Here is a 14,060-nt window from a genome sequence, read left to right as displayed (position 1 = left end):
TTTTCCATTTAGTAGTTTAAAATTTATTTCCAATTTATTGTGTTCGGATTGTAATGTAACAATTTTTTTATTTAGTGAGTCGTTTTCTTGCTTCAAAACATGTTTTTGCTTCTCTAGATTGTCAACTTCTTCTTTCAATTTAGCAAGCTCAGTGTCAACCATCCCTTCCATTACTAGAGACTCTTCTAAATCTTGTTTTCGTTTCATCTTTTCATTTTCTAAACATCTTTTGAGTTGACAGATTTCATCACTAATTTCTGTAAGATTCTCTGTAAGGTCATTTTTTGCTTTTATTGTTTTATCAAGCTGATTTAATAAAGTCATTAGGTGGGGGATTAGATCTACGATGGCATCAGTTGTGTATTTATCCGATATTGTATTTAATATTCCATACAGATGGACGGCTTGATCAATGACCTCTTCATTTAGTAAGTCTTCCTTCAGATTGAGGATTCCATCTTGGCCCCCTCGCATTAGGTTTCCCCGTACCCTACGAGTCATCATTTTCAAATGCAGTATTTTCTTGCGGCTGAAATTGCTGAGTATGTGACACCAAGACTGGTGTGTAGTGCCAGGTAATAGCACAACAGGTAACAAATAAGAGTAATTGTTTAACTTGATTCTAGGCGGACTAGCTAATTCTGGGAAAGTGAAACTCCTTCAACTTTTGCCGCCGCTATCACCGCAATGCATGAAACAGTCTTAATTCCCTGAGTAAAAACGGAAGGCGTTCGTGTTAATTCACAGCGACGCCGCGCCGTTCCGCCGTGCACAGCAACAGGGGAAAATGCGGGAGAATCCTGTCCCCGCCGGTGTCGCACCTGGACGCTCAGTGCGCATGCGCGAACTCAGACGTCGCTACTGAACCGGACTCCTCCGACAGCGTTATCAATGTCTATATTTAGAAACACGACTGACAGAGTTATTTAGGTGGAAAACTCACTTGCGTGCCGCACTGTGGACGTTTTCCCGGAAATGTCAAACACTAAAACCTTTTGCCGCGAAACTTTAAAATAGTGTTTATGTACTTGAAGTGTCACAAATTTAGATATTTTTATAGAGCTAAATATTTTACTGTTGATCATTTGTTTACAGGTCTACCAACCTGGTATAATTTAATACCTCTATACTCATGTTGTGACCATTTCAGGAATTAATAACCTCAAACCGACTATCAGTATCTACTCATAATTAGCATCATTAGCATAATTTGTGAATGTCATTAGGATGTTACCGACCTATTTATTTATTTAATATACGGCAATACACAATTTCACATCGGCATCATAAATGATCCAACCAAGAAGAAGGCTAATACTAAAACTCTACTAAATCAGCAATAATATAACAAAATAGTGTTACCTATGAACATTATCAACTATAAAAAATGTATATAAGTATAATAACAATAACAATACTAACCAGGTAATAACAAAGAGAATGATAATAACAGTAAAAATAACAGTAACAACAAAAAGCGAGGTAATAAAATAACAATAACGATAACCAAGATATAGCAGTAATAATACTAGTAATGATAGACAACAACAATGATAACAATGTATGTGTAACAAAAATAAATTAATTACGAGAAAAGAAGACAATGGCAGTGTGGGTCTTCCGGGATCCCAACAAGATGGTATCACTGAAACTAATGTGGCCCTCCAAGGGCACCACCTAACACCATGAATCACACAGCACTTCAAATTCGGGTGTTAATTAGGGTATCTTCTCAAGATAGCTGCATGGAGTCCCTCCTGAAGGTGTGAGGTGATGGATCGAAGATTCCACATCAGGATATACTCAGTTGGCAGTTCTCAACATCCTCCGTATCGCGCTGTGGCATGAGTAGTTGCTGTGGTGGTGACGTTTAGCAAACAGCTGAATACTGCTTCAATTGCGACGATGTTCATGTAGATCTATCATTTGAAGAATTGCTGGACATTCGATCATTTACTTCAAGATCTTATACAGGAAAACCGAATAAATGATGGTTCTTCGAGCTGATAGAGATGGGAGATGGAACAAGTTAGATATTACCTCCAGGTCAACCTCTAAGTATTCCCCTATTCTAAAAGTGTTAAACACACGTGACAATACATGTCGCTGTTAACCTCGCACCACACGGTCTCCTCTCCTATAGTACGTTAAAACAGGAGCTCTAAATTTTCGGGTCCTTTTAGTGCCTAATTTGTCTTTATGGACAGCTAAATTTCTCTAAATTAGCAGTAAGTCTCTATGTCTCTCAATTCATACAAAGAATATAGTCCAACTCGAGTACGATTTATGCTATTCATTGATCTTCTTTGCTCAGACCTTTTACCTTTTTAAGTAAAAACATGAACATTAATTTTTATAAATATAACTAAGTTAATAAAAACAATACTTTTTCCAAATCGTTTATTTGTTGGATGAGGCCTTTCGAAACCAAAGGTTTCGTCATCAGGCGACTCCACAAATAAATATTTACAAAATGTTTTTTTCAATTAATATTAAAATATCATATGCTTTAAATATGCAAATGCTAAAATTTTGGGAATATTTTAGCCAGTATGATAAATTAAATATGATTAAAGTTTAACTTTTGAATACATTGAAAAGAAAGAAGATTGGAATTTTCAATAGGGCCCTCTTCATTGTTCGTGAGTTTTTCTTTATTTCTGTTTTTGTGTAGTGTTTCCCGAGCATTTAACTTCGTTGGTTTTGTTAATTATTTTATTAATTTTAGATTTTTAATTAATGTTTAGTGTCCTGATTCAATGCAGTGGTTGGCTAAAGCAGATTTGTCACCTCTTCCGTATTTTGTGTGTGATATATGCTCTTTAATCGTGTTTTTATTGTTCTTTTTGTTTGTACAATATAAATCTTGTTACAATTAACGCATCCAATTTTATAAATTCCTGTTTTATTTTCATTTAAAATGTTGTATTTAGGGTTTCCTAAAATTTGGGATAGTTTTTTGCTTGTTCTGTGAGTGACAGTTTTATCTGTATGTTTTTTAAAAGTGTTGGATATTTAGTTCGAAAAAGTGCTGTGTTTTGTGCAAATAAATTTTTGTTTTGTGTCTTGAGGTGGTGTTGTCTTATATTTTCTAGTTCTTTTCAATGCTTTTTAGTTTATTGTCAATGAGTTAATATAATTACTACACTATTACCATTACGTTTATGCACTCTGTAAATAACGAATGCACGGGAATAATTTTAGAATAATGACAATCAATTTTTGAAGGATTTTTTGTTATAGGGTAAATTATGTATTAGTGCCTTCTAGTATGAAATATCCATCTTTTTATCCACCTTCATACGTTCACTTACACCGGCTTTGTTTGCAGAGATTTTACGACTTGTTGGACGTAGACACAGCAGTCACGTGAGGGAGATAACCAAGTTTTGGCCATATCCAGTGGTGAACGTGAATGGTTGGCCACACATAACGTTCAAGCACAAAGAGAAGGATGTAACAATCAGCCCTGAGACGGTAAATTGTCCAATCATTTCCTGTAGTATCGTACAACATACATATATCAATGTTAACATTTTACCACATAGCACAGTAACACTTAAGGAAGCAATAGGGAGTTCCGATGGTCGAGCGGCTAAGATGTTGGACTTTGGGTCTGAGCTAGAGATAGCGCAGGTTCGTATCCTGTCTGTGACCGTTTCACTTTTTATCAGTACCATCGACCTTGTACTGAATCGACTCTCCCCCTTATTCTGTTTGATAAGATCCTCGGACAGGCCAGTGGCCCATGAGGACGGGCAGAATAAGGCTTAAAAGGGGATCGGCTTCTCCTTAAAAACTATATACACATGTATTTCTTTATTTTCATTACATTATTTCTTATTCCGTACATATTTAGAGTTTGAATTTAATTCTACGTTGGCAGGCCTACACAGGAAGTCCAGTTAGGCTTTTCAGTATTACTATATTTTATTGTAGCACTCTTTTTATTTGTCTTAAATCTCCTTCTATATATAAGTTGCTGTAAATATAATTATAGTTATTTCATCTAAAAAAGTATGTATATATAATAGTAGATAGTAATATGGGGTTCCTGGCGCACTTTCGGAGCCAACCGAAAAGCAATGTAAAATACTGTTCAATGTACCATAAAGGAAGCTGAGAAATAACACAGCAAATCTCAATGAAAAATTAACCGAATCTACAGTCGTTCGTCTCCAAAAGCGATCCAGGATCGGCACATTACTATCTACTCTGAGGAATGAAAAATTAACCAAATCTATAGCTGTTTGCTTCTACTTTCTTAAGCTGTGCTTTGTAAAATGTTGTCAAATCTGCTACGAATAAAGGAAAAATCTTCGAAATCTTAATAAAATTTAATCAATTTAAAACATTTTTACTAAAAACATACTTTAATAAAAAACTTTTCTACTAAATAAACAACATGAACTCACCAAAGTCTCTACAATTTCTAGCATTAAAACAGTGCAACAAAGATGAATTCAGTGAATTGCCGGTTTATTCTCAACAACAGTTGATACCGTCTTTAAATGAAACAGAATTAAAAGAACTTGTAGAGTCTTTTGCAGAAAGAACGAAAACTGCACACGTGTACACACAAAAAACGAAAAAAATAAGGGATTACATATTTAATATAATTACGAAAGATATTGAAAAGAAAGTAAAAAATAAACAAACAGAGAGTTTTCATCGTTTTTTTTATGACATTTTTCCCATATTATACGTTCTTTCAAGATAATCAAGACTTAATTGATGAATTTCTTAGGAATTTTTGTGAGTATCAAGATTTATCAACACAATTCATTAAAGAGCATTATAGAATTTTTCTTATAGAATATAGCCACATTTTGTGTGAAACAAAAGGTATTACTGTAGATAATATTCCATGTGATTCCTATGAAGAAAGACACCAACTATGGTTATCAAAACAGTACTATGACGTGGGGAGGGACTGCAAGTTTTAGACTTTATTCTACAAAGTTAATTGTTATAATTTCTTTATCTTTTATAGTCTTCTTTCCAGTAACAATCAAGTGTAATTTTTCATTTTTGTTTAATTCTTTAATCTTTTTCTCATCCAAAACAGTCAAAAATCTGTTCGGCAAGTGTACTTTACAATCTTCCAACTCGGCAATTATTGTAAACCCGAATTTATCTTTCATTTTCTCCAAATTCAAGATTCTATGTTTCTTCCTTTCTTCCAATTCATTTAACTTCTTATACTCTTTAAACTTACATTCTCCAATATCATTTAACTCCTTCAAGAACTCCATTTAAATAGAAAAAATTTAAAGACGGAAAAAATGAAATTCGCTAACCTTCACTCGAGAAGTCGGGGAGAATGTGAGTAAAACCGCATTCTTTTCAAGAGGTTCTTCGTTTAATTTCTCCAAATGTACTATAAAATCATCGAGGATTTCTGGTTCAAAATCATAAACAAATTCAACATCCAGATAATGAAAAAATACAGGTAATATCTTTTCATAATAAACGTGTGTATCGATACCTACAAACCTAATGTATTCTTTGAAAAGGAAAATAATTTTGTCAATGGTTCCAAGAGATAAGTAAAAATTTTTATTCTGTTTTCTAAATTCTGTAACAAATTTTGTTTGCTTCTTGTCTCCATATTGCAATTTTGTAAGCAGGTTATTCAAATGTGTTAATTTATTTCGAAATTTCTTAGGTTTAGGTCTTTCTAACAAAATTAAATTACAACCTCTACAAACTAAATATCTTTTATCGATAATTTCTCCTCTATTAGAACACTTGTAACAGTTGGCATTATACTCTTCCATTTAAACAAAAAGATTTTTTTATAAATGGAGATTATGGAACTAAGTCTGCCGAGATATAAATTTTTCAACGCAAATGTTTATGTTTATATTTCAACTACCGAGATAAAAAGAAATGATTTTATTTTATTATTCAACTATTTAGGATATTTTGTCTATGATTACAAAGATTATTCCGGAAGAAATCGAGATTTTTCATCAGCGAAAGAGTATATTTTTGAAGTTTTAGAAGGAATGAAAGAGAATAATATGAACATCATCAATTATTGTAAAAGACAAAATGAATGATTGTGTCTTTGGTGTAGTGTTGTTAGTGTGCGTGTTTGCGCTATGGGGAATCACATCACATTCAACTTCTACGGTGTCTATTGTTTAGAGACTTGGCCCTGCACTGCTACTGTCCAACCAAGTTAATGGCTAGGAGCTGTAATTCGGGTCTTAGACTCTGGAATTTTTTTGTTCCCAAGTCTCATTTTTCTTTGGTAACTACTGTGTAGAAGTTGATGGAGAGATACAATTAGGGAATTTGTGTCGGGTGTTTTGTAAGTGTAATGTTGTATTAATGAATGATGTGAATGATGAATGTAATGAACGAATTAAGGAAGAGAAGGAATGTACGAATTAAGGAAGAGAAGGAATTAAGGAATGAAGTGGAAAGGTGAGGAAGCAAATGGCGCGCCAACCACAGTTGTCATTACTCGGCTTGTTCTATAGTCATTACACTATGGCCACTCGTGTAAAGACTTGTCCCCAACCACTGAACGACAACCATGTCTTCCTCAATAAAAAGCGCGCCTGAAGCTCTGGGATTTGAACCCAGAACCTCAGGCTTTGAAGGCAAGCGTCTTACCAACTGAGCTACGGAGAGTCTCGAAAGATATAAGCTATATCTCTGCTATATAAGTTGTTCAATTAGGAGTGCTAGTTTACAAGTTTATTAATAATTTTATATTTCAAAAACCACTCAACCGATTTTAATGAAATTTGGTACACATATAGTAAATACTTAACTCTTTCGACTTAACTTATCCATAAGGGTGAAATCATCCCCTATTTCTTAATATTCATAAAAAAATAAAAAAAAATTATCAGAAAAATCTGAAACTTCAAAAACAAGCGAGTTCAACTTAAAATTTCATGAAAATAACAAAATTTTCAAAAACTACCCCAATCATCCCTTATCTTAAAACTCTTATATCTCGAGAACTATTGGAGCTTTTTTGCTGAAATTTGGTATATAGGATCAGTAAATATTAAAGTATTTTTTAAAATCATAACTTCCGGTCCAACCCTTAAGATGACCTTGGAATAGTTTTTTGTTAATATCATCCCCATTTTTTAAGATATTCTTTTGAAATTAAAAATGAATACTTATATCAATGTCTTTAACAATTCTGTAAAGTTTTAAAATTATCCGATGAATAATAGTGAAAATAACGTGATTTTTACTGAATTTCTCTAATATCGTTCTTAATCACATCATAGGCTAAAAATTTCTCAGAGACAACAACAACATAACAAATCGCGTTTGTAACAGCTTTTTGAAAATCCATATTGATAATTATATCGTTCTTTGAACCAGAAATATTTGTCAAACTCTTTGTTGTATCAATGACATAAATAGGTCTATTCGCTAAAAATTCTTTAGGATTGTAATACATTTCCTTATTATTACAGTAAACTTTCTTAAAATCTTGATACATCTGATACATGATTCTGAAAAGACCTCCGGAAATGTTTAAATTTTGTAATTCATCTGGATAATAAGAACCGTTCAATTTTACTCTGATATTTTTTACATCCAAACTATCAAACTTTGAAGGATTTCTTTCTTGATTATTCTGTCTATCTGTTTGAAAACCTATAATAACGAACTTGGGATTGAAGATATTTCTATAAATGTTTGTAATATCGAACGAATAAGTTGTTCCGGAAATACCTTTTTGTTCAATACATTGCCAATCTAGAAAATTAAACATAATGTTTTGACTTTTTGTAATTTCATCAATCAACCTTATTTTACTCGTGATTTTATAATCAATCATTGGAACTCTAATAAAAAAATCTGTAATTGTTATTTTTCCATCAACAGGCATAACATTTCCAGTTGCAGTCTTCAGAATCACATCATCGTCTTCTGCTCTTATAAAACTTAGATAAAATCCTCCTTTATAGATCGGAATAGTAACATTTTCAAAAAATCCTAATCCAAAATGAGATAAATTTCCAGCTGCTTCAAAAACACCAAATTTAAAATCTGATTCAAAGCCATTAGAAGTTTGAGAAATAACATCACTTTTTGAATACGAAATAGTTCCTTTAATTGTGCTTAATTGGCCACAGTTTTCGACTTCTTCTATCAATTTATTGTGTTTTCTTACTTCAATCTTAGAAAATAAAAACGGTATAAAATTATCGATTAATCTAACATTATCAGTTCCAAGATATGCTTGACCATCTTGTTTTGTTAAAGTTCCAGAAATATAAAACTGGAAGTTAGACGAGCAAAAGTTATCTCCAAAATCAATATTAAACTCAGTTCTTTTATTCGGTTCATTCAAATGTTGTTTACTAATTGGATAGAAATTTTTAAACTCCGCCCTTTCAATATCACTAGCATATTTTCTGTAGTCCGCCATTTAATAAGAGAAAATTTAGAAATTTTAAACATCGTGTATCATTTTTTCATCGATCTAATGTACGTTTTTATAAGAAAAGATATAAATTTTAGTAAAATAATTAAAAAGATTAGAGTCATTTTTAATGATCTACTTCGTCATATTCAGGATTCTCTTCCTTAAATTTTGCGATCTCGGTCACATATTTCAATAAAATTTGCACAGGATAGTAACCGCTATCTATAATATTGTTCCAATCAACTGTATCTTTATTTTCATCCAAAAACTTTATACTCAAGTGTTGATAGAGACAAAGAACAGACATATGATCTTTTAATTGATAATGTATATTTTCTTGAATGAACTCTGGGGACAGAGTTTGATATTTAGCAATGTTATACCAATTCAATTTGTTTACGTATAATCTCATCATATCTTCGGATAATTCATATTTTTGAGAAATGTCATCCCAATGTTCTTTTTTCAAATCTCTTTCGTGTTGCATGATAAAAAGATCGAAAGCACTGTAATGTCCCGCCATCTCTATTTATTAAGAAAAAATTTCAAAATCAAGTTTTTATAAATTGGCTCTTTTTTGCGTTACATTCAGCACATTTTCCAGAAATTCTCTTAACTCCATTGATATTTGCGTAATATTTTATATCATTTGTTGCAGTTTTTTCTTTACATCTCACACAATATATGAGCGCCATTTATATAAGGAAAATTAGTCATCATAGCCGCCTAATCCATTAAATCTGTTATCAATATTTTCAAAAGTTTTATTAACATCTTCTTTAAATTTATTAAAGTTTTCTTCTAGTTTATTTACTTTATCGAGATATAAATCGTTGTATTCAACGAGTTTATGATCAATATTCTCAAAAGTTTTTGTGGCATCTAAACTAAACTTATCAAAAGACTGCTTATTTTTTATAACTTTTTCATTAATTTCGCCAAAGTTTTCTTCTAGTTTAATTAATTTATCATGAAGTAAAGATTGATTAGTAACTACTCTTTTAAAAACTTCACCATTTTTTCTATCGGTTTCATTAAAACCCTCTTGAAATTTAGCGAAATCTTCCAAAAAGTTTGTTATTTTTCCATAAAGATCGCCTTTATATAGATTGAAATTTTCCTCAAAATTTGTAAATTTTTCATCACAATTTTCTATAGATCTTTTACTTCTCGCTTCAAGTTTTTCATAGACTTCTGTTGTAAAATCTTTAACATGCTGTTTATGATTCTCGTAATTTTTGTTTAGTTCATTAAACATTTTAATATGATCTTCTAATTGAATCATTACAACAACATCAAATGGATTAATTCCTTTACTAACACTGCTAATTCTTTTTCCTTTAAAATCTAAGGCATTTTTAACATTCGGATCATGTAAATCAACAATATCGATGTTTTCTGATAATTTTAGAGGTTTTAAAATTTGTTCTTTAACAACAACATCATGTTTGTCAATACCAGGTCGAACACCGACAATTCTTTTCTTATTAGCCAAACTAACATAATTCTTTTCAACTTTGATCGCTTCAGTAATTTCATCAGCTTTTTCGATGTGAGACATTAAATTGGTAAATAATTTTTTTACACCATCATCAACTTCTTTTTCCAATGTTTTTATTTTATCAGCAACTTCATTTGAACTCATGAAATTTGCAAGTTTGTTATCATATTCTGCTTTAAAATCTTCAATCTCGACAGCAAACATATCTGAATCTGGAAGGTTTTGTAATACATTTTCTAACTTGTTATCAAACTCATTTCTCAAACTATCAAAATTCAAACTATTATCTACATTTTGAATAATTTGTGTTCCAAATACGTCAAAAATATTTTGTGAATCCATATTTATTAAGCAATAATTTGTTAACAACTTCTTTAAAATCTTTACCAGTACTCAGTTCATTCAACACAAAAACACATAAATGACCACAAATTGGGGGATCTTTATAGTCTTGAATCTGAGAATCATTGTAGTAGACGCTTGATTTTTTTCAAATATTTAATCAATTCTATAGGTGGTTTGTCCTCAATTCTTCCATACGAATCAAAATAACATGCATTCTTATCATTTTTATAATAACAAATCCAATGCGTTCCACTTCCCATAATCGAGTCTAAATTCACAATTCCACATTCAAATTTCTTAACTTTTTCAGGTAATGTATCTCTCATGAAGATTCCTCTAAAATGTTTAATATTTTTGCAGATTTCTTCCAATTCCCCGAATGTTAAAGGTTTAAATTTTTTTTTCAATGTTTGATTTCACGTAATTCAAAGTTTTTTCATCTAATCCAGATCCTGTAACATCTTCCAACTCTTTATCTAACCAATTTAAAATGTTTCGAACAATAGGAATCACATCCTTTTTAACGATTGGAGCAGCTTTACGAACATAAGGAACAACATTTTTAACAACTGGAATATTTTCTCCAAAATCTAATAAATCTTTCAAAAGTCCACCATTTTTAAGTTCTTTCAACTGATTATAAGAAAATTCTATTCTGGTTCCTTTATTGTTTTTCTTATGTTTTTCGAGTTTATTGTATTGTCTATTTGTTAAAAATATCTTATCTTCGCCATTTTTTAGTTGATCTATTTTAAATTGAATACTAACGGGTATTTTCTTCTTAAAAGCGGATTTTATTTTTTCTTTCTGATTTTTGCTGAAGTTTACGTTCACCTCCATTTATATAGTTAAAATTTCAAGTTCTCTTCGATTCCCATTCCTAGTTTTCTCTTCAAAAACATTGCTCCAGCTGTTGGAAGCGCAACAAATCTTTCACCTAAACTAGCATCTTTTGATAAAAATCTATCCATTGCCTTATCTTGCAAAACTTTATCTGCGATATGTCTGGAATTTGTGTCTCTATGTTTTGCATAAAAAATATCGTGTTCCATAGCAGCTTGATCTAATTTATTTATACCAGGATCTCCTCTTTTTAGTCTTTTTTCGAGTTTTGTGCCAGGCCCCAGATACTGATAAGTTGGTACGTGTAATTCAAAAGGTAAATTGTTGATAAAATCATTCAAAAGTCCACTACCCTCAATCATAGATGAACTTATTGCCGGCAAAACTCGTTTTTAAATATTTAATTCCATCAGGTTTTTCAATCATTTCATCAAGTTTGTTCGAAATAAAATCTTTAATCGCTTTCTTTTCGTTCAAAAAATTGTTGTTTCCAGCCTTCTCTTGAGCATAAATATAATTAATAATTCCATCGAGTTTTGTCAAATCGTCGATATATCTGTATTCAATCTTATTATCACTGTATTTTCTCACACCTGATCCTTCGATTCTTTTTTCCCAAATTGGTTTAATCAAATTGAGATATTTTTTACCTTTACTTGACTTTGGTTTCTTAGTTGATGGATCATTATTTTTGTAAATTGAATCAGATTTCCATAAAATTTCAGTATACTTTTTCAAGTCTTCTTCAGAATATAAACCGTCTTTTGGAACATCAGTGCCTGTTAATAATCTCCATAAACCTTGAGTTCCTTCATATGTTTTTTCATTAATAATGATATCATTTTGCTCAAAATTCACGGGCAAATTTCCAATCATAAAACTTTTCTTTTTTCTGTCCCAATACAAACCAAATTTATCATCCTTTGCTCTAGGAAGAAATTTTTTACCAATTTCACCAATTATTATATCCGTTGTTCCAGGACTTATTGGTTCAACTATGGTAGAGTCTTCAATGATTCGAGGTCTAAATGGTGTTGAAGATGGTAATTTTGGCAATTCAAACTCAGATTCTGGTATCGAAATATCAGCAAATTGTCGTACAACTGGAACCAAATTCATCAAATTTTGATTATCGCTTAAAACATTTTCAATTTTGCCCTCAACATTTTTTATTGCAGATGTTACAGGTTGATTAATTTTTTGAATAAATTCTTGTTCTTTTTCATCAATTCGAATCTGTTCTTTAAATTCTTTGATTAATTTCTTTTCTATTTGATCAAGTTTTTTTGCTTCAGAAAGTTACGTTCGCCATTTATTTAGGAAAATTTTGAAACGTGGAACGTGGAAACGTGAACACGAAACGTGAACACGGAACGTAAAACGTGAACGTGGAACGTGAAACACGAACGTGAAACGTAAACACGAACGTAAAACATGAACGTGAAACGTAAACACGAACGTGAAACATGAACGTGAAACATGAACGTGGAACGTGAACGTGGAACGTGAACGTGGAACGTGAACGTGGAACGTGAACAGATTTACCGTTTTTCTGTTATTTTCATAATGTAAATAAAAAGTAAAGATAATATAAAAATAATTGTAACAAATATTTTATCGAGACCACTGAGCAGCATTTATATTAGAAAATTTATTCAGATATTTACCATTTTTAGGCTTCAAAGTTAGATTAATAGTTAAAAATCCATAGTCTTCTTTCCAAATTTTATCACACAATTCATTAAAGTGGTTAAAACTCATATCAGATCCCACATAATTGTTGTAAATCTTTCTCGAATAGTGATCGTCTTGCTTAAAAACACACAACATATTCAGGTTATTTCTTATAACTTGTTTATCAACCTTTGAAAAGCATTGAGAAAGATAGATACAAGAGATATTTTTGTGACGAGACATTACGAAATATTCTTTAATAACGTCTTGATTTTCCAAAATACAATCATCAAAAACGATTAACGAATTGGGTTTACATTCGCTTAACGGAACTATGTCCTCAGAAGCATTAAAAAAATGTGATATTTTTTTTGTTTAAGTTTTTCTCAATATTTTCAAATCTTTCTTGTAATTTTTTATAGGCGTCTTGTTCTAAAGATTTACTAAAGACGTACAAATTGGAATAAGGAATCAACCTATTGTAGATGAAATTCAATAATAAAGTTGTTTTTCCACATCCACTTGAACCAACAATTAACAATCTGATTGGTTGATCTTTCTTATTTTCTTCAAACGTTTGAAGTTTTATCTGATCTTTTTGCTTTAAAAATTTCTCCATTTAAATAGAAGATTTTCATCTTGAAGCAACGCTTGCGAAAATGAAGCTGTTCAAGTTGACTTCAGAAAGCTCTAAATTAGTTTTAAACTTGGAACATCCTATACACTTAGAGGAAGAATCAAATTATTTTATCGGTTTAAGCGGTTTTTATTCTGACAATTTTGTAATAAATATTAGTGAAAGTTCTCCTTATTGTATAGGATTTAGTGAGAAGAACGTAACAAAATATTATGGTTTAAACAAAGGATATTATACTTTCGATCAAATTAAAAATTCCCTTAAAAATTATCTGAAAACATTCAAACAATCAGATAAATCTTTAAACTTTGACGAAAACAAGTTTGAAATGCAAAAAAAATTATCTCTCTAATAAAAATTCAAATAAAATCACCAGTAAGAATAATGTTTTCAGCAATTATTGTGTAGATTTGTTAGGGTTTGTTCAAGAAACTATTGAGCCAAATCAGGTATATTTAGGAAATAAAAACACCAAAATTTAGACCGTTCGATGTAATTGAAGTGCACTGCAATCTCGTTGAACCTAGTTTTGAAAATCATACCGAACATTTACACAAAGAATCTGAAATTTTGTACACTTTTTTTCCCAAATGTTGCTTATGGATCAAAAATCAGTGAAAAAACCGAATGAAATCGATTATATTCCA

General features: G+C 31.1%; 1 protein-coding gene across 1 annotated transcript in view; it reads left to right on the top strand.

The window, feature by feature from the left end:
* Nucleotides 1-14,060, top strand: part of LOC124367843 — a 95,518-nt gene that overhangs the window by 34,097 nt on the left and 47,361 nt on the right. The window contains exon 8 of the mRNA XM_046824997.1: nt 3,332-3,477. Within this exon, the coding sequence (XP_046680953.1) occupies nt 3,332-3,477 (146 nt within the window). The remainder of the gene's footprint in view (nt 1-3,331; nt 3,478-14,060) is intronic.

The sequence above is a fragment of the Homalodisca vitripennis genome, chromosome 8 (assembly GCF_021130785.1).
Source record: "Homalodisca vitripennis isolate AUS2020 chromosome 8, UT_GWSS_2.1, whole genome shotgun sequence".
NCBI lineage: Eukaryota > Metazoa > Arthropoda > Insecta > Hemiptera > Cicadellidae > Homalodisca > Homalodisca vitripennis.
This window is presented reverse-complemented; position numbering and strand designations above follow the sequence as displayed.